We start from the raw sequence: 23,773 nt of genomic DNA on the forward strand, positions 1-23,773 counted from the left end.
AAAAAAAAAAAATATATATATATATATATACATATATATATATGTATATATATATATATGCTTTATTTCAGCAATTCTAGTTTAGCATCAGGAAAAATACTCTAAATTTTAAAACACCAGAAGTTCTTGTGTTAGTGATCTAAAGCCTACACCTTGATTAATGTCTGTCATAAAATCATCTTTACATTATGCTTTTTCATTAAAACCCGAGCAAGTGGTGTTTAAAGAAAAACACAATGCTAGAAGTTGAAAATGGTAAAAAAAAAAAAAAAAAAATGTACAAAGTGAAACTGAAATTTTGCACCTCCTCACTGTGGTGGTGATAGAACCTCTGCGTTCATCCAAAACAAAACAAAACCAGCAGGGCTCGCTGTCAGGCCTGGGCAGCCACCTCTGGAGAGACAGTAGAGGCCCAGCAGGCAGCGGATATTGGCCTGCCAACAGCTGGGCGGCTCAAAGCCCTGGGCCATACCGCAGGAAATCACGGGGAAACGGCCATTTGTGTGCGCGGCTGAAACAGATCTGTCATTTATATTAAAAAAAAAAAAAAGGTAACACCCATCAAAATGATAAATGCACTCGCGTTGCGGCTCAGCAACTCTGTGTCTAGGAAGATCAGATGTCTACCGCATGGTGCAGACCAAGTCTCCGAAGCACCGCGTTCAGTGCTGGAAATGTATCAACAGCCTAAAGATCTGCTAAGGGGACCCACGTACAGCAATCCACGTGCAAAGCGGAAAATAAGCAAGAGAGCCGTTCTGCTAATACTGATGGAGACATTCAGGACGTGACGTTAAGAAAAAGCAGGACGGTGTGGTGTGTATATTTCTAACTCATGGGAGGGAGTTTAGGGTTCGGGCTGCAGCTCAACCATAGATGCGTGCCTGGCATACCTGAGGGCCTGAGTTCAATTCCTAGCGCCAAAAGGAAAGAGGGTTTGAAAGGCTGCCTTAGGGGGGCTAGGGAAGTGGCCGAGCCAGCAAAGCGCTTGCCAAGCAAGTGTGATGACCTGAGTCTGACGTCAAAGAATCTGTTTAAGGAGCCGAACATAGCGAGCTTGCCACCCTGACCCTGGGGGTGAAGAGGCGGGAGGCCCCCCGGGGCTTGCTGGCCAGCCAGGCAAATCAGCCACCTACAGGTTCAGTGAAGGATACTGTCTCAGAGAACGTGGCTAGCAATGGAGGAAGATGCCCAACATCGACCTGTGGCCCACACATGACATGCATACAGACATGTGTGTGTGCGCGCACACACACACACACACACACACACACACGCACTCGTGCACACACTCACACACATCACTTTATTACTATTATTTTTTTGAAAATTCAATAAAGCTGGTCATGGTGGCTCATTCCTACAATCTCAGTGCTTGGGAGGCCGAAGCAGGAGGATCCTGAGTCCCAAGCTAGCCTGAGGTACACAGTGAAACTTTGCCTCATTATATATACATTCTTAAAAAAAATTTGTTTTGTGTGTGTGTGGTTTGTGTGTATGTGTGCTCGCATATCTGTATGTGCAGATCAAATGACAATTCTCAGGAGCTGGTTCTCGGGACCTACCATGTAGGTCCTGGGAATTGAACTCAAATAGGTCAGGTCAGGTGGTAAGTTCCTTTACTTGCTGGGCCAATTTACCTGTTCATCAAAAATGTGTTTTCCAGCCTGAATTCTTACCAAGAATGACCTGAAAATATTATACTGTGGCTATTGTTTCAGGCTGCTCTGGGTATTTCTCCTCCATGGTTTCTATGGCATAGCTCATGAAACACCTTGGAAAGACAGTTCCTCGCCCTCCTCTCATATAGTCCTGGATTCCCAGGACATGGGGAGGGGCTTGCCTGACAACCTGATATTGAGGAATCTCTTCAACCCAAGATTCCAGACCAGGAGACTCCATGTAAATGCATCTCACTCAAAAACCAAGGAGGAGAAACAGATGCAAGGACAATAAATACAGCAAAGTTTCAATACTTACAGAAACATCAGACAACAAACATGATCCAGCTCTCGGCAAGATTAACAGGATGCCACAATGTGGCTTATTTATCTCAGTTATTATTTGATACCAGACATCAGGGTCTCAAGTTTAGGCTATATGCTAGAAAAGGCAAGAAAGGATACAGTCTATCCAAATGGACCAACCAAGAAGACTCACAGGTGCACATGTTGGAATCATCGAAGTTTTTAAAAATATCTCTGATTAGGGTACGGTGGGAAAGAGTGATGGAGGGTGAGATTGGGAGGGGAGGAGGGAAGGAGCTACAGGGAGGATACAAAGTGAATAAGCTGTAATTAATAAAAATAAAATTAAAAAATCTCTGATTAATGTGCTAAAGAAACTGATGGAGGAAAATAGAAAACATACGAGAACAGGAAAGCAATGCAAAGAGATGAAAACATTAAAACAGAACCACAAAAGCATAGTTAGAAAAATCAAAATACTGTAACAGAAACAGAAAATGCCTTCAACAGGCTCAGAACCAACTTAACATAGCCGAAGCAAGAACCAAGTAATTTGAAAAGGGCCGATAAAGGCTTCTCAGTGTGAACTGTAATGAAAAAACAACAGAAACAGAACACCCAGCAATTGTGAGATAATTGCCAAAGGCATAACGTATGTGTAGTTGGAATATCAGATCATAAGAAAAGAGTGCAAGAGCTGAGTATTCCTCGGCAGAGGCCTGCATGAAGCTCTGGGTTCAGCTGCAGCACCTCATAAAAACCAGCATGGTGGCTCATGTCCATGATCCCAGCTCACAGGAGACAAAGACAGGAAGATCAGAAGTTCAAACTCCTCCTCAGCTATACAGTGAGTTTGAGGCTAGGCTGGACAACATTGGGATCCTATCTGATAAAAGAAAAAGGAGGAAAAGGGGGGGGGAGAAGAAGAGACTAGAGGGGAGAAAAGGAGAGGATTAAAAGAGGGGAGAGGAAAAGAGGGAAGGGAGGAGAAGATTTGAAAAGAGAGCAGGGGAGGGAAAGGGAGGGATGGAAGAGAACAGAAGTATTTCAAATAATGATGGCTGAAACTTTCCAGAATTACTCCAAAGACACCATTAAGGATCTAGGAAACTTATAGAACAGCAAACAAGATAAACACCTCAAATAAAGACAGAAGTACAGGTGTGTACTCCTTAAATTAAAGAAAGCCCAAAACAGTGAAGATCTTGATAAACATCAGAGGATGTGAGAAACACCTTTTCCTACAGAAGAACAAAGATGAGAATGACAGCAGGTTTCCAGTCAGAGACTGAAATCAATAAGATGTTGAAACATTGGAAGAAAAAAATGCCCAGGGTGGAGTTCTGTACAAGGTGATGAGATTCAGGCTGAAGACATGGCTGAGAGGTTAAGACTTGTGCTGTTCTTTCAAGAAGCCCAGGGTTTGGTTACCAGCACCTACAAACACCTACAAACACTCTAGTTCTGAGGAATCTAACACTCTCTTCTGGCCTCCTCAGGCACTGCACTGAGATAGATAGATGATAGATAGATAGATAGATAGATAGATAGATAGATAGATAGATAGATAGATGGATACATAGATAGATAGATAGATATAGATGTATCACTGATATGTATATGTATATGATATATATGTATATGCACATACATATATGTGTGTGTATGTGTGTGTGTTCACACACAAAGAGAGAAAGACAGAAAGAGAGACAGAGATTTTTTTTTAAAAGGAAAAGACCAAAATAAATAACTTTGTGCTTTGAAGGACAATGTCTGGAAAGTTCAAAGATAATCTCTGAAATATTTTCTTAAATTCAGTAACAAAAAGACAACTAGTTTTCAAAATGGATAAAATATTTAAGTAGGCATCCCTTTTAAAATAGACAGACTACCAACAGGTAGTTTAAAAGATCCTTAATGTCATCAATCATCAGGGAAATGTAAATCAAAACCATATGGAGACACCATCTCATTCATGCTGAAGTGGCTGGAAGAAAACAGACAGCGAGAGACAAAAGGGTGTGCAGAAATCCGAACCCACCCACACTGCCACTGAGATAAACAGTGTAGTCACTTTTGTAACAATCAGGCAGTTCATCAAAAAGTAAAACAGTTGCTGTGGGGTCTACAATTCTACTCCTAGAGATGCGTTCTAAAGCACACAAAACATGTCTGTCCAACACTAGAACACAGAAGTCCATAGCACTAACAGAAATAACTGAAATGCTCATCAGCTCATGAGTGGCTAAGTAGAATGTGGTACATCCACACAATGGAATATTATGGAATCATAAAAACAATGAAGGCCTGGACTAGTGCTAGAACGTGAGTGGACCTCAAGAACACTGTACTGGATGAATGCGGCTAGTCACAAATGCTATTTATTGTACGACTCCAGTTATACAGTATGTTTGCTCAGAACAAACAAACCCATAAGGCGAAAGTAGCACAGAGATTTCTGGGGGATGAGAGTGAACTAGAAGTGACTGGAAAGAGGCATGGGGTCTGTTGGGGGTCCTGGGTGATGGAATCGGATAGTGACGCATCGACACAGCCTTGTGGACGTGCTAACAGCCACGGACTGTACACCTTAAGGGGTTGACTTTATTGTATGTGAGTTTTTACCCGCCTTCTCCAGCTGAAAGTAAAGAAGAGAGACCCTGGGTGCAAAACCTGGAGCTCGCTACCAGCGGACCATGCTGAAAATGATCAGATTCTTAAGGCAGAAGAAAAACCACACGAGTCAGAGACTTACGTGTCTCTACAGATGGAGGGTGGCGGAGAAAGAATAAACAAAGGGAAAAGTAAAACTTTTTTTCTTAATTTTTAAAATATTCATCATCATCATCGTGTGTGTGTGTGTGTGTGTGTGTGTGTCTGCACGCACACCTGTGCCATGGTGCCCTTGTGGAGGTCAGAGGACTACCTGTGGAACAGTTCTCTCCTTCAGCCATTCTGAGGTTTGAACTTAGGTTGCCGGGCTTCATCTGCAAGCACCTTTACCTGCTGAGCCGTCTCTTTGGCTCCTGTTTGTTTGATTGCTTTTGCTTTCCTTTTCCTTTTGTTTCTCATTGATTTAAAAAAAAAAAAAACATTTTATAAAGCAATAAAAATAAGAATGTGTGTGGTGGCACAAACCTATAACTCCTGTACTCAGGAAGTAGAGGCAGGAGGATGAAGACTTAGTTCGTGGTCTTCAACGGCCACACAGTCATTCGAGGCTTGCGTGGGCCACGGTGATACCCATCTCGAAATCAAAACTGAGTAAAAGCGTAGTGCGTGTGGATAGCACACGTGTCAGGGAGATGAGTGACAGGGATGTCCTGGGGACGGAGGGGGACTTGGAAACTGCCTGCCCCACACATCGTGGAGGCATAATAATATCAAATGCTTGTCTGAAGGCGGGCTTTTGTTAATTAATGCAATCACAGTCCAGTCTCTTGCCCTCCTCTCCCTGCCCCTCTCCTTGCTTCCTGCGGAGGAGTTCATGCTGAATGTGACTCAATTCACGCCTTCAACCCCAGAGACTGACTTCACAGGGTTGGTATCGAAGTGACTCTGGCCTCCAATCGCAGTGCCCTTAGGCTATAAGGTAACTGGAAACTGAGTTAAAATTTCTACATATGTGGAAATTTTATAACATACTAAGTACAGGTTCAAAGCCACATTGGGCAGCTTCATATATTAGAAACTAAAAATGACAAACATCACTATCAAATCTGAGATGGCAAGAATCCGTGCTTTTAAGGAAATGCTCGGTTTAAAATGCTTGCATAAGGTTGATGGATGATTAAAATTGATAATCCACACATTCAGTTCTCAGAGCTTAGGAAAATAATCAGAGAACAACTCAAAGAAAAAAGTCATATATTAAATACAAGAGAAGAAAGTAATGTGACTACATATCTAACCCTGAAAATTCATTTTTTGGGAAGAACAGTTCCAAGAAAATAAGCAATCCTCCAGTAAAAAGAGAATAAAGAAAAAGAGTTAAGATAATGTTATGAATGAAAAAATGTACACTATTATATATAAAACAAAATATAAAAAACAATATGATCAGTGATCATGTCAAAAACTGAACAGGTAAAACGAGATTCTAAACAGTATCATTTACCAAAGTGAATGCAAAGAAGCTCTATCTGCCGTAAAGTTGAAGCACAGATTAAGTTTTTTCTCATGAAGACATCAATCCTAGATGGCTTTGTTCGTTGTCCTTCCACACGGAAGGGACAGACTGTCTCGGTCTCGTTTAAATCCTTCTCAGAGGAGGAGGAGGAGGAAGGGGAGCTTCCAGGCCATTTCAGGAGATCCGTCCAGCTCTGGTACAATCCCACACATGGGAAAATTAGGAAAAATAAGAGAACCATCTCACCCATGAGCAGAGAAGCGAAACGTTAGTAAGCCAGGTCCAACAGCGTGTTAGAATGAGCGCCGTATCTCCACCAAAGCTCGTGCGTTGATGCAGTACGGTAGGTGAGTAGCTATAAAAATGTGCTCTGATGAACACAGCCGGGCATTGGAGAACTTAACGTGAGCACACCATGGAAAGCTCTAACGGGTCAGGGGGGAAGGAAGTTTCTATGATACAGTACGAAGTATAAAGGGGAAACCGTACAGAAAATAACACTGGCGAGCACAGCACTCAGGATGGGCTCACGCAGATAGGGATGCTGTAGAGGGGGAAAGACATGTCTGGTCATTCCCAAGGTCCCAAGATTCTTCCAAGCGCATGTGTCTGTGTTCACATGTTTACGTGTAGATATGTGTGCATGCACGTGTGTGTGCAGGTGTGTGCAGAAACCAGAGGTCGAACTCGCGCGTGTTCCTCTGGAGCCAGGCACCCTGGTTTTCTCCTGATCTCTCACTGGGATCTGGGGCTTGCTGACAACCCCAAGCTGGCTGACCAGAGGACCCCGGAGAGGCTGTGGATCTCCCCGGTGCTGGGGGTTGAACTTGGGTCTTCCTGATTGCCATCTCCCCAGTCCCCAGGGTCCTATTTTTTTTTAATGTTGATTTGGCGCTCCCACAGATTCATATGTGTTACGGAAATCAGTGGAGCAAGCAAGTATCTGTGGACAGGAGGATGACATAAACCAGGGGTTCCAAAGCGCGGCTCCCGGAGCAGCACCTGGAGATTTCCGAGGCGGCTTTGTTCGTTGTCCTTCCACACGGAAGGGACAGATTGTCTCAGTCTCGTTTAAGTCCTTCTCAGAGGAGAAGGAAGAAAGGATGCTCCCGGGTCATTTCAGGAGGCCTGTCCAACTCTGGATCCGATTGCACACACGGCATGTGTGCCCACATCTCCACAGCCTCGCTCAGGCCCACTGAGCAGGCCTCTGGGGACTGAGCCTAGCAGCGCATTTTCACAAGCCCGCCACGGGATCCTGATGCCCGCGTTTGGTGGTCATCAAGCTTCCCTGCTTAGCTGACTTTTAAACTAGATGAAAAGGGAACCAGTCCCATCACCTCTTTTTCTTGGTGCCCTCACAGCAGACTTAAAAGGAAGAAAAGAGAGAGCCCTGTTACAACTCCTACCATCAAGCAATTCCTAGTACTGGAATTTGCTGAACGTCAATAGTTTCAGATTTTACACTCTACAGACACAGGGGAGGAAGTCCTTTCGGAAAGTAGTAACTTCTGCAGAGGGGGAGGTGACCAACGGAGGGTCTGCCATAGCTTGAAATAAAAGCAGACTGCACCGTGGGGGACCTAAAGCAGACTGCACCGTGGGGGACCTCCCAGAGAGGAAGCCTGGAGGGGAGAAAGAAAGCAGGTGGTCTTTCGGGTGCCCAGCCACAGGGTGCATTTCAGCGCGCAGCGTTCCTCGGTAGAAGCCGGAGAGGAAGCCTCTGGTCCTCAGAGCCCAACGCTATACCTTGTGAACCTCCAACAACTCGTAGTCCATCCTCGCTGTCCTCTTCAGGAAGCCGGACTTGGTGACAATGACTTTGGGCTTTGGAGCTTTGATCCTTGGCTGTGTCACGAAATCCGGGAGGCACGATTCCAGTTCCACTAGTCCTATGGGAGGAAGCATGTGTTGTTTTTTTTTTTTTGTTTTTTTTTTTTTTAGTGTCCAGGGGTTACGTTTAACGTGTTGGGAGTGCACTGTTAGGTGTGTGGGCTGCTGGAAGGTGCCATCCTTTAAGAGGATGAAGTGTCAAGTACATGGAGTTGGCATCTGTTCCCAGTGACCTGGGTGACACAGCCAGGAACAATTCAGAAACAAAGATGTGCCCTACACAAAGTATAGCCAGTAACCAGCAGCAGGCCTTGGGATGGCTAGCACCCCAGTTCTGAAGGGGGTGTTCACCAACTCGTGGTATTTTGCTCCGGAGATCCTGGCTCTGGGTTCAAGAGTCTAACCACTAACTTGTGATCTTGGCCAGATGATGCATCAGCTTTTGAGCTGAATTTCTAAATTTTTAAACAAATCTCTTGAGCTTCATAAAAGGCACAGGCCTGTCCATGAATTGACTACCTGGTGACGCTGCTGTGCCTTCTAGATTTTTAATGTCTTTGATTTTATTAAAAATATCTTGCTTGTTTCACAAACCTGGCATAAAAGTAAAGGTCTGGAAGACAGTTTTCCAAGCAAATGGACCCAGGAAACAAGCAGGAGTAGCCATTCTAATATCTGATAAAATAGACTTTCAACCAAATTAATAAAAAGAGATGGGGAAGGACACTTCATACTCATCAAGGGAAAATTCCACCAGGAAGACATCCCAATCCTGAACATCTATGCCCCAAATATAAGGGCACCCACATTTGTAAAAGAAACATTAATAAAACTTAAACCACACATAGATCCCCACACATTAATAATGGGAAGCTTCAACACTCCCATCTCAACTAAGGACAGGTCAACAAAACAGAAATTAAACAGAGAAACAATAACTCTAACACAAGTCATTAATAAAATAGACCTAACAGACATCTACAGAACCTTTCACCCAAACACAAAAGAATTTACCTTCTTCTCAGCACCTCATGAAACCTTCTCCAAAATAGACCATATAGTCGGTCACAAATCGAGCCTCAACAGATACAAGAAGATTGAAATAATCCCTTGTATCCTATCTGATCACCATGGACTAAAGCTGGACCTCAACAACAATGGAAATAGCAAAAAGCCTACACATACATGGAAACTAAACAACTTGCTACTCAATGACAGCTGGGTCAGGGAAGAAATAAAGAAATAAAAGACTTCCTAGAATTCAATGAAAATGAAGGCACAACATGCCCAAATTTATGGGACATGATGAAAGCAGTGCTAAAAGGAGAGTTCATAGCACTAAGTGCCTTCAAGAAATTCGAGCCTGGAAAGATGTCTCAGTGGTTAAGAGCACTGGCTGCTCTTCCAGAGTACACATGTTCAATTTCCAGCACCCACATGGCAGCTCACAACTGTCTATAAGTCCAGTTCCAGGGGATCTGACACTCTCATTCAAGCAGGCAGAATACCAATGTACATAAAATAAGAAAAATAAACAAATCATTTAAAAAAAGAAGAAATTTGAAACATCTCGTTCAAACAACTTAATGGCTCACCTAAAAGCCCTAGAGAAAAAAAGAAGCAGACACACCAAAGAGGAGTAGATGGATGGAAATAATCAAACTCAGGGCTAAATCAATAAATTAGAAACAAATAAAACAATTAAAAAAATCAATGAAACCAAGAGCTGATTCTTTGAGAAAATCAACAAGATAGACAAACACTTAGCCAAACTAACTAAAAGGCTGAGAGACACTGTCCAAATTAACAAAATCAGAAATAAAAAGGGGGACATAACAACAGACACTGAGCAAATCCAAACGATCATTAGGACTTATTTCAAAAGTCTATACACCACAGAATTTGAAAATCTAAATGAAATGGACAATTTTCTTAATTGATTCCACTTACCAAAGCTGAATCAAGACAAGGTAAATCAATTAAATAGTCCTATATTCCCTAAGGAAATAGAAGCAGTCATCAAAAGTCTGCCATCCAAAAAAAGCCCAGGCCAGATGGTTTCAGCGCAGAATTCTACCAGATCTTCAAAGAAGACCTAACATCAATACTCTTCAAACTATTCCACAAGATAGAAACAGAAGGAACACTACCAAACTCATTCTATGAAGCCACAGTCACCTTGGTACCTAAACCTCACAAAGACCCAACAAAGAAAGAGAATTTCAGGCCAATCTCCCTTATGCACATTGATGCAGAAATACTCAACAAAATACTTGCAAACTGAATACAAGAACCAATCAAAGATATCGTCCACTATGACCAAGTAAGCTTCATCCCAGGTATGCAGGGGTGATTCAATATATGGAAATCCATCAATGTGATCCACCATATAAACAAACTGAAAGAAAAACAACCACATGATAATCTCCTTAGATGCTGAAAAAGCATTTGACAAAATCCAACATCCATTCATGTTTAAAGTATTGGAGAGATCAGAGATACAAGGCACATACCTAAAAATAGTAAAAAATATTCAGCAAGCCTATAGCCAACATCAAACTAAATGGAGAAAAACTTAAATCAATCCCACTGAAATCATGGACAAAGCAAGACTGCCACTCTCTCCATATCTCTTCAAAGAGCAATAACACATTTAAAAGAGATCAGGGATATACAAATTGGAAAGGAAGAAGTCAAAGTATCACTATTTGCAGATGAACTCCAGGGAACTCCTACAGCTGATAAACACCTTCAGCAAAGTGGCTGGATACAAAATTAACTTAAAAAAATCAGTAGCCCTCCTATATACAAAAGACAAAAGGGCTGAGAAAGAAATTAGGAAAACAACACCCTTCACAATAGCCACAAAGGACATAAAGTACCTTCGAGTGACCCTAACCAAGGAAGTCAAAGACTTGTATGAAAAAAATTTCAAGTCTCTGAAGAATTAGAAGAAGATATCAGAAGATAGAAGGATCTCCCATGCTCATGGCTTGGCAGGATTAACATAGTAAAAATGGCTATCTTACCAAAAGCAATCTAAAGATTCAATGCGATTCCCATCAAATGAAAGAAAAATTCTCAACTTCATATGGAATAACAAGAAACCCAGAATTGCTAAAACAATCCTCTACAATAAAAGATTTAAAGTCCAAGTGGATCAAAGTCCTCAACGTAAAACCAGACACACTAAACCTGTTAGAAAAAAGTGGGAAAGAGCCTTGAACTCAATGGCACAGGAGACAACTTCCTGAACAGAACACCAACAGCATAGGCTCTAAGAGCAACAATCAATAAATGGGACCTCATGAAACTGAAAAGCTTCTGTAAAGCAAAGGACACCGTCATCAGAACAAAACGACAGCCTACACATTGGGAAAGGATCTTCACCAACCCTATATATGACAGAGGACTAATATCTAGTATATATAAAGAACTCAAGAAGTTAAACAGCAATACAAGAAGTAATCCAATTAAAAATGGGGTACAGAGCTAAACATAGAAGTCTCAATAGAGGAATATCAAATAGCAGAGAAACACTTAAAGAAATGTTCAACATCCTTAGTCATCAGGGAAATGCAAATCAAAACAACCCTAAGATTTCACCTTACACCCATCAGAATGAGTAAGATCAAAAACTCAAGTGACAACACATGCTGGAGAGGTTGTGGAGAAAGGGGAACCCTTCTCCACTGCTGGTGGGAATGTAAATTTGTACAACCACTTTAGAAATCAATCTGGCGCTTTCTCAGACAATTCAGAATAGTACTTCCTCAAGATCCATCTATACCACTCCTAGGCATATATCCAAAAGATGCTCAAGTATACAACAAGGACATCTGCTCAACCATGTTTGTAGCAGCCTTATTTGTAGATACAAAAGTTGTGGTACATCTACACAATGAATATTACTCAGCAATAAAAAACAAGGAAATCATGAAATTTGCAGGTAAATGGAATGGCAGGAACTGGAAAAGATCATCCTGAGTGAGCTATCCCAGAAGCAGAAAGACACACAGGGTATATACTCACTCATAAGTGGATATTAGACATGTAATAGAGGATAAACATACTAATCTGTACACCTAAGAAAGCTAATCAAGAAGAAGGACTCTGGCTAAGAAGATCAGTCCTCACTCAGAAAGGCAAAAAGGATGGACATCGGAAGAGGGAGAAAACAGGGAACAGAACAGGAGCCTACCACAGAGGGCCTCTGAAAGGCCCCACTCTGCAGGGTATTGAGGCAGATGCTGAGACTCATAGCCAAACTTTGGGCAGAGTGCAAGGAATCTTATGAAAGAAGTGGGAGATAATAAGACCTGGAGAGGACAGGAGCTCCACAAGGAGAGCAACAGATCCAAAAAGTTTGGGCACAGGGGTCTTTTCCGACTGATACTCCAGCCAAGGACCACTCATGGAGATGGCCTGGAACCCCTGCACAGAGGTAGCCTATGGTATTTCAGTGTCCAAGTGGGTTCCAATAGTAATGGGGACAGGGACTGTCTCTGACATGAACTGATTGGCCTGCTCTTTGATCACCTCCCCCTGAGTGGGGAGCAGCCTTAGCAGGTCACAGAAGAAAACAATACAGCCACTCCTGATGAGACCTGATAGACTAGGATCAGAAAGAAAGAGAGAAGGACTTCCCCTATCAGTGCACTGGGGGAGGGGCACAGGTGGGAAAGAGGGAGGGAGGGAGTTACAGGGGGATACAAAGTGAATAAACTGTAATAAAAAGAAAAATAAATTTTAAAAGTGAATAAATTGAAATAAAGATTTTTTAAAAAAATATTTCACCACCTTGATAGAATAAATATATATGCATATAATATATATCTATGTATATATATGCATATATAAAATATATATATTCTACAAGGGTTTCTTTTCTTTGAGTCTGAGTTTTTATTGCTTCGTATGAACCTGACCAGCAAATGAAACCTTTTCACTGATGCTTTTTCAAATATTCTTTTGCTTACCTTTATTCTAATATGTACTGAACCTGGATTTCTTCTACTAAGCCTCCAACTAAACAGATAATTTTTTTTTCTTTTTACCTTCATATGTGTTGAGATAGTGGTTTCTGACTACAAACTCCTCTGAGTTATTGTCTGGGAAACGGCCAAGGCGAGACAAAGGTCCATAGACCTGGGACGCAAAATTGGCATAATCCTTGATGATGTCCCTCCGCTGCAGCTTCCCTTCCAAGTTCGCTCTTTTCCTGGCAAGAGTCCTCATAGCTGAAATAAAAGGTACTGTCAGGATTCTCTCCCAGATAGCGCTCTCAACTACAGCCGCGGAACAGGAAAGCAGCTCAGGCTAGACTCATCAGGAAGACACTGGGCTGACAGGCAACGGTGGCAGAAGCTGAATCCGCTGCTGTCCTCAATGTATAGTCTCTCTCTCCCTCTCTCTCTCTCTCTCTCCATCCTACCACAATAGTGAGGAGTCGTGCTGCAGGAGTGCCAGAGCTATGGCTGCCTTGCACCCGCTGTTCATCTGCAGGTCTTTTTGTGTGACTTTGAGTGTTAGGATTTAGTAAAGCAGCCTGCCCTTGGCTATGTATCTGTAAAAGGTGGTCAAATCCGGCACTCGCTGTACTGTATACTGAAGAGGAAAAATGCCAACCACATTTAAATAGACAGCCGACAGCTAGCTAGTAAGAGCTAAAACAACAGTCAAGGCTGGGTTCGCTAAGAAGCATTTTAAGTAGGAATGTGATTTTTTTGAATTGATTTACTTCTTCTGAAAAAATGAAAACAATTTTCAGTGATTTTTAAAAGTGTGATCATTTGTTAGAGTGCTTATCAACTGCCAGTGTGAGAGCACTGGCAATATAATTCTTGATATTTTTTTCACAAATTTGAGTCTGTTGGAAAGCTTTCATTATTGGTTTAATTTTTTTTTTTAATTAGATGTTTGAGAATTTAGTAGAGTGTGGCTTGATTACGTCACCCCCTTCTCAATCCTCCAAGACCCGCCCCCACTGTCTCACCCACCCAACTTAATGTCCTCTTTTGGTTTACTGGTTTGTTTGTTTGTTTCACTCATCGCGTCCAGTTTGTGTTATCTGTTTATTCTTGGGTGGGTGGCCTTCCGCTGGGGTGCAGCAGCTTACCAGGGTCAGCACTCTTAAAAGGCCGTGCGATGTTTAAAACACACAAACAAACAAACAAACCAACAAATTAATTGTATTTTAAGTGTGTCTGTGAAGGTGAGTGTGAGACAGAGAATGCATGGGTGTGGGAGGGTGTGTGGGGGTGTGCCTGTGCTAGCGTGTACAGAGGACAGAGGAGGACACTGTGTCCTCCCTCTGTGTCCCTCTTTGTTTAATTCCCTTGAGACGGGGCCTCCCAGTGAGCTCGGAGCTTGCTGTTTCGGATGTGTGGGCCGGCCAGCCCCAGCAATCACCCCCCTGCCTCCTCCATTGCACTGGGGTGACGGGCATGCGTGGCCACACCTGGCTTTTCACACGGGTGCTGGGCTCTGAACTCATATCTTTGTGCTGGTGGAGCAAGTGTGCTTACGCACCAAGGCATCTCCTCGGTCTCTGATGTAATTATTCTCAGCCCTGCCCTGACTAAATAGGAAAGTGAGTGTTTCTCGTTTTTATGCATAAAATAAAAAAAGTATAATTGCAGGACATATAAACATACATATCTGTGACATTAAAAATTTCTTGGAGAGAAGCAATTAGGAAAAAGAATGACTAAAATATTATATTTAGGGGCTAGAATTTTTTTTAAAGTTAACCAGCAGGCTTTCTAACCAGAGCCTTGGGTTATGAATGTGAGGAACCTAATATCAAACGCTGACAAATGTGGGGTTGGGCAGTAACTTGACTCCTGTTAGAACATGGTCACGTGACTTTCTTAGCCATTTTCCTCCAATGTCCACCTTTCGAAAATAACTCCTCTCACTTGCCTATGCAATACAGCGGGACCAAATCAGAATTTCATCTTAGTTTAGCCAGGTTTGATCAAAGCCTCAAAGCCCGGTCCCCTCCCTGGCCGGCTCATGCCACATATTACATGCTATGTGTGTCCGCTGGATCTGTGCAATTCTAGCCTCCTTCTTTCCCTGGAGTTTACACCACTGGGCGTTCAGATGAGTCAGGTCCAGCTCATTCTGGTTGTCCTCGCGCCTCTTCAGCAACTGCTTCAAGACCTCAAGGCGCATATCCTGCAGTCTTGGGGTAGATCAGAGACCATTAGCTACCTCAACCTGGGAAAGCCAGAACAGGCTCTGTGAGCATCTCATCCGTGTGCTGGAAAAACACCACTGTGGCAAAGATGCGACAAGTGAGTTGAAATGCAGGGGAGGACTCGTCAGCGGCGGATCCCTGTGCAGTGGGAGCGTGGGAAAGGGAGGGCGTGCATGTCGGAGGTCCGGAAGACGGAGAGCAGAGAGAGAGAGAGCAGACAGACAGTGATAGAGATGAACTCTCTAAGCAGCTGAACCTAAAGAACAAGGATTTGTGGACAGTTCTAGGTTAACAGAAGAGGAGTGAAGAATGCCAGTAAGGGATATTGAGATGGGGCTGGTGTGGGTAGACGGTAGGAGCTCAGTCATTAAGCTTCCTCAAAACTCAGCATGCAGTCATGGGTGTCCTTGAGCTCCTGATCCTCCTGCCTCAGCCTGCTGAGGGCTGACACTGCAGGCCTAAGCCACCAGAGCAGCCTTTATATCAATATGAGGTGTATGAGGGCGCCACCAGTATAACATGGCTGTAAATTCTTTCTTTAGAAATAACACTGTGAACTAGTCATAAACATTCTAAATGCTTTAAAAGGCCTTCTAACAGGACACATTCCTCTCCAAAGAGGCAATCAATTTCAATGTCTACGGACCACAGTACACTGAGTCCTCTCACCACACACACTGTTTTCCAGTGAATTGCCAGCTTTTCTTAAAAATTATTTTTATTTATTTATTTTACCAAAACTGTACGTAGCATTGCAGAACAGTACAGACCTCAGGACAAACTAGAACAAAGCTCAGCCTCAGTGAGCACCTTCCCTGCATGCTTGTTAAGGAGTCTTTGGTCCTAACAGCGTCTCACCATTTCTAGACATCAACAAGAGCCTCACGACCAAAGACACATCAGGAGAAAGGTGCTCAACTCACACTACACTCTTGCTGAAAATGGCCTTCTGTGGTACAACATAATAGTAACAATCATCATCATTATCCTCCTCCTCCTCCTCACCACCACCACCACCACCACCACCACCACCACCACCAGGTAAAAGGAATGAAAACGGAAAAGGTCCCTAGACCTGGCATTATTTCTGCACATTGCTGTACAGGCTCATCTCTTCACAAAATCTCCACAATTTGCCTTTCCAGTGGGAAGTGTTCTATCAGCTCCGGCTTGAACTCAAGTTTCCCGTGGATCTTGGAGGGTGGGAATGAGAGGGCTGGCTCGGAGGCTGTTTTGTGAGACATAGAGGGACCTGCTGCCTAGCCATGGTGGTTCTGGGAATGAACGGTGTGTGTGTGTGTGTGTGTGTGGGAGGGGTAATCCCTAAGAGACTCTGTAGAAATCCTTGGGTTTCAGGACAAGTCCTGAAACAGTTGTTCTGTTCTTGGGTTTCATGTTAGACTTCACAGAGCTCTTGTGCCAGATCAGGAGTAGGTGACTGCGCCCAAAAGGACTAGAAGGCCAATTTCGTATCTGTAAAGGTTGGGGGTTGTTTTTTAAACACAGATATTTGGTGGGGTGGGATGCTTCCAGATTAAAAATAAAAATAAAGTGGCCAGCTGGTGATGGCGCACGCCTTTAATCCCAGCACTTGGGAGGCAGAGGCAGGTGGATCTCTGAGTTTGAGGACAGCCTGGTCTACAGAGTGAGTTACAGGACAGCCAGGGCTACACAGAGAAACACCATCTCAAAAAAACCTAGATAAATAAATATAATAATAATAAGGCATGAACGCTGCTCTCACCAACCCCTGAATGGCTGTCCAGGGGACAGAGAACCTACTTTTCAATCTCGCCTTCTCGGAAGGCCCACTCCTTCCGCTCCATGGCGTTCATCATCTTCCTCCTCTTCTCAATCTGTAAGCTGTCGCTCAGTGGGGGCAGAGTGGCTTCCCATGCTCTCTTCTCCCGGGCCCGCTCTATCATCTCCACCTCGGCTAGTCCTGCTGGGAGACCTCGGCCTGCAGGGGGTGTCACAGCTCAGGAACACAGGGCAAAGCCGCAGGCCACCGGTACACACCTTCCTCCTGCTCCTCCCACCCCTCCCCCAACTCTAAATCCAAGGATTAGGGTAACAGCATAATGGCGCCGGCAAGGGCTCCCTGACCGCTTCCAAACCAGTGTTACCTGGGGCCTTCGTGCCTCCTCTTACTGAGGTGGAAGTTGTTTTAGCTGCATACACGTTCAAGGAAAGTACAAGGGAAATATTCAGTGACCACTTAATGACCATACCTTAGGATGTCCTGTAATGGACAAGCCCATATTTAAAATGCAAAGATAGGGCTGGAGAGATGGTTCAGTGGTTATGAGCACTGGCTGATCTGCTAGGTTCAGCACCCACATGGTGGCTCACAACCATCTGTAACTCCAGTCCCAGAGAACCTGACATCCTCTTCCGGCCCCTGTGAGGACGGCACACAAGCAGTGCACAGACATAGAGGCAGGCGAAATGCCCACACAGTTAAAAAAATGAAATTTCTAAAAAATTTGAAATGAAGAGGAGGAAATATGTCAGTGATGGGGCTTTGTTGAATGAAAGTTAAAAGGAGATATATACTTTTTCAAAGGAACAGGTGACGTATAACCATTAGCTGATAATCTTTGCATTGTGTCCCTTATAGTGGGTATGCAATCCAGGACAGTGCTTCACCTCCACCTTTAAGAGGTCAAACGCTTATGGAGCTGTGATTATGGCTCCTGACCAGCTCAGACATGCAAGCTGAGACCTAGCTCAACTTGTCCTTCTCTGGCACGGGATTTGGGAACCTGTGCACATTCGATGGCTAGCAGATCCAAAGGCAGCATGAGCTTGGTACACCATCTTCTTAGGACTGAAAACTACTAAAGGAGATAGGTGTCAATAGGTATACATATATTTTTTTCTTTTTAAAAATAATTATACACAGAAGTCTAAAGAAAAAAAAATGTTTCTATCACATATAATAAGCCACTTCTTAATTTTCTGTTCTATTTGTTCCAGGCCTTTTGTTTACTCATCAGTGGAAATCTTGTCAATTTATTTAATGTACAAAGAAATATATAAGTTTAAAGAAATGAGCAGAGCCTGGAAAGATGGCTCAGTAGTTAAGAGCGCATGCTGTTTTTGCAGAGGACCCAGGATTTGGGCCCAAGCACCTACATCAGGCGGCTCACAGCTGCCTGTAACTCCAGTACCAAGGGATCCAATGCCCTCTTCTGGCTTCCACAGGTGCTGCACTCATGTGCACACACACACACACACACACACACCTGCATAATTATGATCTTTCTTAAATCAAAGGAAAATATGTTCTTAAAAAATGAAAGAGAAGAACAGCTTAAAAAGAAATTAATAATCCCATGTTTAATAGATATGAAAACCTAGACAGATATATCAAAGTAGTATTTGTGTAGAGTTTTGTTTAGTAATTTAGATACAAAAAGTATGAAAATACCATAAATAATCATACTTGACAGCTGCGTTATATATCAAATGTCTTTACCTTTTCTAATGAAAAACATTTAAAAATTAAAAATAAAGTTAATGAATGATCCTTGTAATCATCATATGGAGGCTTGTTCTTCTCTTCCCTCTCCCAAGATAAACACAGAAGGGGCTTAGAGCACTCGTCCCCATCTTGGCATTTTGTGACTCTGTCAAGCTTCACATGTCTATGATAAGTTACATGTTTAATCACTTACAGTAGAACAAGCACTGTTCACTTCAGATTCACTTTCTCTTCAACAAATCTCTGCTTTAGAAGCATGAAGATTCCTATTTTACAAATAGAGAGACCAAGGGACTAAAAGCTGAAGCAAGCGGCATGAAGTGGAGGTATGCATCGAGCTAAAGCCCCTAACAATGCATGAATTGGAAGCCAGACTTGATTCAGGGATAAATCAAAAAAGAGAACTGTGTGAAATCAAAATGAACTAATTTTTAAAATGGTCACAAATATAGCATGATACTTGTGTTAGTCCGTGTTTGGTCTTAGCCAAAAGCTGAAAAGCTATTACACATGTATTGTTCTGAAACTCCTCTTTACTCTGCTCCTTGGTGGGGCCACTTGACCACACTCACAGAGAGAGCTAGAACTTTGTTAAGTTTAAGCTCGCATCCCAGATCTCAAATGGACACTTAGATGGATGGACTGTACGTCTTAAACCCAAGCAACGCTGCAGCAAACATCCCTGCCTGGCCTCACTGTGCCCGGCGTGAGAGTCACTGGTATTCTTAGCAGAAATGCTCCGGTTTGGTGGCTAGAACATAAAATACGGTTGTTTTAATTCTGGAAACTGCCAAATTTACCCTTGGGGGGGGGGTATTCCTGCTGGGTCTACAGCTTCCTCACTCTCTCTCACATAAAAAAGCTTCCCGTCAATCTCGGTGGCCCCTGCAGGCTTTACCAACGCTGAATGCATGGGACATTTACTTTTACTGAAAAGGGAGTGTGAGAAAAGTAGCTAATGCGCACAGGGGCTGTTAGACTAAGAGTTGAAATCTGGGTGAGAGTTACTTGAAGGCTTAACTCATTAACAAGAGCAGTCAGATCCGTTTGAGCATGAGTTTTCCATCCTCAAGCATGGTGTGTTTCTGCCCTTACCACACCTCCGTAGGCCTAAGGAAGCATTTTAAATATTCTCCATAAATTCTTGGCATGTCTAGTCACTAAGTGATTGGGCACAATCTCATTTGTTACAGTGACGCTGTGATCTTTTCCAATAACTTTTCTATTTGCATACTGCATACGCAATGAAGTTACCAGTCTTTTTTTTTTTTTTTTTTTTTTTTTTTTTTTGCATGTTGATTTCATGATCAGCTCTCTTTTTAGTTCTAATACTCAGTGTGTCGTCTTGGGACGGGTCTCACTATCTAACACTGGCTAGCCCAGGACTCACAGGGGTCCCCTCGTCTCTGCTTCCTGAGTGATGAGATTAAATGTGCACACTGCCACACTGGCCTTTGATTAGTTTTTCTTAATATCACATTCTATTTTATGTATACGGGTGTTTTGCCTGCATGTATGACTATGCACCACTTGTATGCCTGACTCCCTTTAGAGGCCTTGAAGAAGGTGTCATGTTCCCTGGAGTTGAAAGCACAGATGATTGAGAGATAGCAGGTAGGTCTTGGGTGTTGAACCCAGGTCCTCTGGAAGATCAGCCAGTGTTCTTAACCACTGAGGAATCATCTCCGCCTCTTATTGATAAATAAGCATTGTCTGAAAATAAAAAATAGCTTTGCCGCTTCTGGCTGACCCTAGTCCCATTTTTTTTTCTCCTACCTTACAGCAATAACTCTTGATTCATTTTACCTCTCTGTTGCTAGAACTATCTTTTTTCTTTTTTTTTTTTTTTAATAAATCTGCTGGCCACTTGTCTTCTTTTGAGAGACATCTATTCAGGCTCACTGCCCATTTTTAAGTGAGGTCATGTTTTCTTGCTGTTGAATAGTTTGCAGTCCTCGTATATTCTGAAGATGGAGACTAGCCCACTCCTAATACTGTACAGGCAAACATTTTCTTCCAATATGTGAGTTATCGCTTCACTGTATAAGCCGAATTGCCTGAGGATGAGTCATTCCCAGGGACTCGGTAGCATGTGCTATTATCTGCAATATTCAGTGAGAGAGAATTACCAACTCACCCCAAGTCAGACTAGCCAGGGTCAAGAGCTCAGGAATAGTGTCTTGACACACGACGTATTCTGGGGAGTACGGATCTGTTTGAACATCTGCATCCCGGTAATCTGTCTGAGTGCCCACGGTGGTCTTGGAAGGGATGACTGTATACTTGGAGTCGGAAGGGAGAAAAAATGGATCCATCCTACAAAGGCAAAACTAGAGGCTGAAACTCGGTGTGAACGTTTAAAATGCTACAAAACCAGGTGAAAACAAGGCTTGCGGCTTCTTTAAGCTCACCTCCCCTTCCAATGCTCTCGGGCACAAGTCCAGCATGACTTGAGCGCATGACCTACACGTCTGTCAGAATGACCTAATTGCTCTCACTCGGCCGAGACCATGAGCGGACGCCTGGCTCTCCTAATGAAAGCAGCTGTGTGCTGCAGGGTAAGGGTGTGGTGGACGGCTACAAAGATGGGTTTTGGGTGGGGTGTTGCGGCTGCACTTCTGGACCTGCCACACACGACTGCATCCCCCACTTCATCTCTACTCTTAGTTATAACCGGACTTAGCCGACTCTCTGCAGAAATGGAGGAGCAGAGGAGAGGATGCTCACTGAAGGAAGCAAGCCCTGGAATCCACTTGCCTTTCTGGATGATGACTCTTTAGTCGGTGCCGGAATAGCTTAGCAAGCACGTTCAACAGTTAGCAAATACCTTCCACAAAAGTCAGTGGCTGTTGAAAGTGAGAGACTGCACTACCAGTACCACTAGGGGGCCGGGGAGGGCTCGGTGGCTAAAGATGCTTCCCAACAAGCTTGACCTGAGTTTGACCTCTGTAGCTGATTCTCCATGTGGTCCAGCATCACACACGTGTTCTCCCATCCCGCAACAGCAAATAAATATAATAAATAAATGAAAGTGTCTCTGTGTTGTTGCTTTTGCCTAAGTAGCCAGGTGTGGTGGCACAGACCTGTAATCCAGCACTAGGGAGATGGGGACATTGTGAGTTGGAGGCCAAATCTGGCTAAATACCAAGAAGCTGTCTCAAAAAAAAAAAAAAAAAAAAAAAAAAAAAAGGACAAGTAGAAATATTTTCTATCGGGGCCGGGGAGGCGTCTCAGTGGGTAGAGGTGTTTGCTGAGCAAGCCTGATGACTTGAGTTTGGTGCCTGGAGCCCACTGAAGTGGCATGTGTCTGTCATCCCGGCACTCCTGGGAGGCAGGGAGAGGCAAGCCAGCAGGAAGCGGAAGGTCCCGATAGCCTGGAATGCGCTGCACAGAGAGACCCTCCCTCACCCAGGTGGAATGAGGCCTGACTCTCAAAAGTTGCCCTCTGCCATCCACAGAGAACCATGGCACATGGGTGTCCACACCCACATACATACATACTTAGACAGACAGATAAGTGGATGTCAAAGTAAAAACCAAAAAGTCTAAAACTTGTACCATCCTTGAGTAAAGGTCTTTTAATGGGCACGGGTCCCCATTTGACCCTTGCTGTGTGCTGGCTGCTCCTTCTCATGGCTCCTCATATGGACCTTGCTGTGTGCTGGCTGCTCCTCAGGGTTGTACTCTTATAGTCACTGTGGCTCAGTTTTCCCTGTTCAGCACTGCTCCTGTGCCTAGTCTCTCTCTTTCAGCCCAACAGAACTCCACACCGAGAAGGCTGCCCAGACCCAGCAAGTGCCATCATATGAACCCTACCACTGGATGCTTTCAATTAGGAGCTTCTCATTCTCCGTCCAAACAGGCTTACACAGAACTCAAAGGCTCCCAGAGCTATCCATAACAGTGTGTCTAGAGAAAGGCCAGATCCTTCCCTGCTGACTCAAGGTGGCCTTGCCGTCACTGCTCACAGACTCACATCTGTCAGAACTCAAGCGCTGACCCCACTTGAGTGTGTCTAAGTACGTCTGAGAGATGGAGATGCAGATGACAGATATCATGCTGTGACTCTTGAGAGAGTCTATCTCTCGGCACGGCCATTCAGGAAGGCATGAGAGAGGCATGCCATTAGTGACCACAGGCCTCGGACTCCCTAACAGTATTTAGAGGCAACCATGGCCCTCAAAGTCGGTGGCCCGATAAAACTGTTTTAGGGACTTGCCGAAGGAAGCAGGAATCTATCCAGCCCCCAGCTTGCCCTCAGCACACAGAATGTTTTACGGTTATAACTGTCGCTGGGCTAACAGGCACCAAACAAACTTGTTCCATCTGGAAAAGTTCAGAGTCTTAAAAAAAAGATGGGGGATAAGTGAGCCCCTAAGTAGCACTTATTTTGAAGTGCATAGAGACTTGATAACATACATATTGTTCACAATATGATATATATGATATATGTATATATATATGTATATATGTATATCTTTAGCAATAGAATGTGTACTTGAAACCCAGCCTTAAGTCCAATTCTATTTATAATTTGAGACTTTTTTTTTAAAAGCTGCTTTTCATGGTTATTTCATGAATACCTTGGAAAGTTTATTTCTCTGTTAGAAATATTAGGTTATGTTCGCATAGGAAAGAGGGACACTGACTTTAGCCACGGTTTTGCCCTGAAATAAAGCCCTTTGTTCCAGAATGGGCTTTTGCACCACTCTCTCACTGCGCCTCACTCCTTCGTGTAGAATAAACCTTTGCACAGCACGGTGCATTGTGTGGGTTAAAGGATTATCAAGTTTAAAACTCTAGCACCCCCCACCAAAAAAAACATTTCATAACTGATTCATCATTGGCCTCAGCATTGCCAGCCAACAAGTGTGTATTCCCGGGAAGCAAAAGAAAACATGTGAAACATATCTATGTAAATGTGAACACGATAATAATATATAATTATATAATAATATATGTTCTAAATATTAGATTATATATAATTAAATATGTAATGTGATAATTATTATATATATTAAAACGAGTGCTACAGATGAAAAACTTAATCTCCATTTTGACGGCACTCAGGGTAGAGTCTTCTTGCGGGGTGATATTCCTTCCTGGTGGATGGAACCTTATACGGAAAGGTGCTAGAGTTAGCGACTTAGACT

General features: G+C 43.3%; 1 protein-coding gene across 1 annotated transcript in view; it reads right to left on the bottom strand.

Annotated features, from left to right (window-relative positions):
• Positions 1-23,773, bottom strand: part of Cfap91 (cilia and flagella associated protein 91) — a 46,126-nt gene that overhangs the window by 14,198 nt on the left and 8,155 nt on the right. The window contains exons 6-10 of the mRNA XM_021648600.2: positions 20,758-20,936; positions 16,916-17,093; positions 14,961-15,118; positions 12,987-13,169; positions 7,846-7,988 (exon numbers count right to left, since the gene is read on the bottom strand). Of these exons, the coding sequence (XP_021504275.2) occupies positions 7,846-7,988; positions 12,987-13,169; positions 14,961-15,118; positions 16,916-17,093; positions 20,758-20,936 (841 nt within the window). The remainder of the gene's footprint in view (positions 1-7,845; positions 7,989-12,986; positions 13,170-14,960; positions 15,119-16,915; positions 17,094-20,757; positions 20,937-23,773) is intronic.

This window comes from Meriones unguiculatus, chromosome 17 (assembly GCF_030254825.1).
Source record: "Meriones unguiculatus strain TT.TT164.6M chromosome 17, Bangor_MerUng_6.1, whole genome shotgun sequence".
NCBI lineage: Eukaryota > Metazoa > Chordata > Mammalia > Rodentia > Muridae > Meriones > Meriones unguiculatus.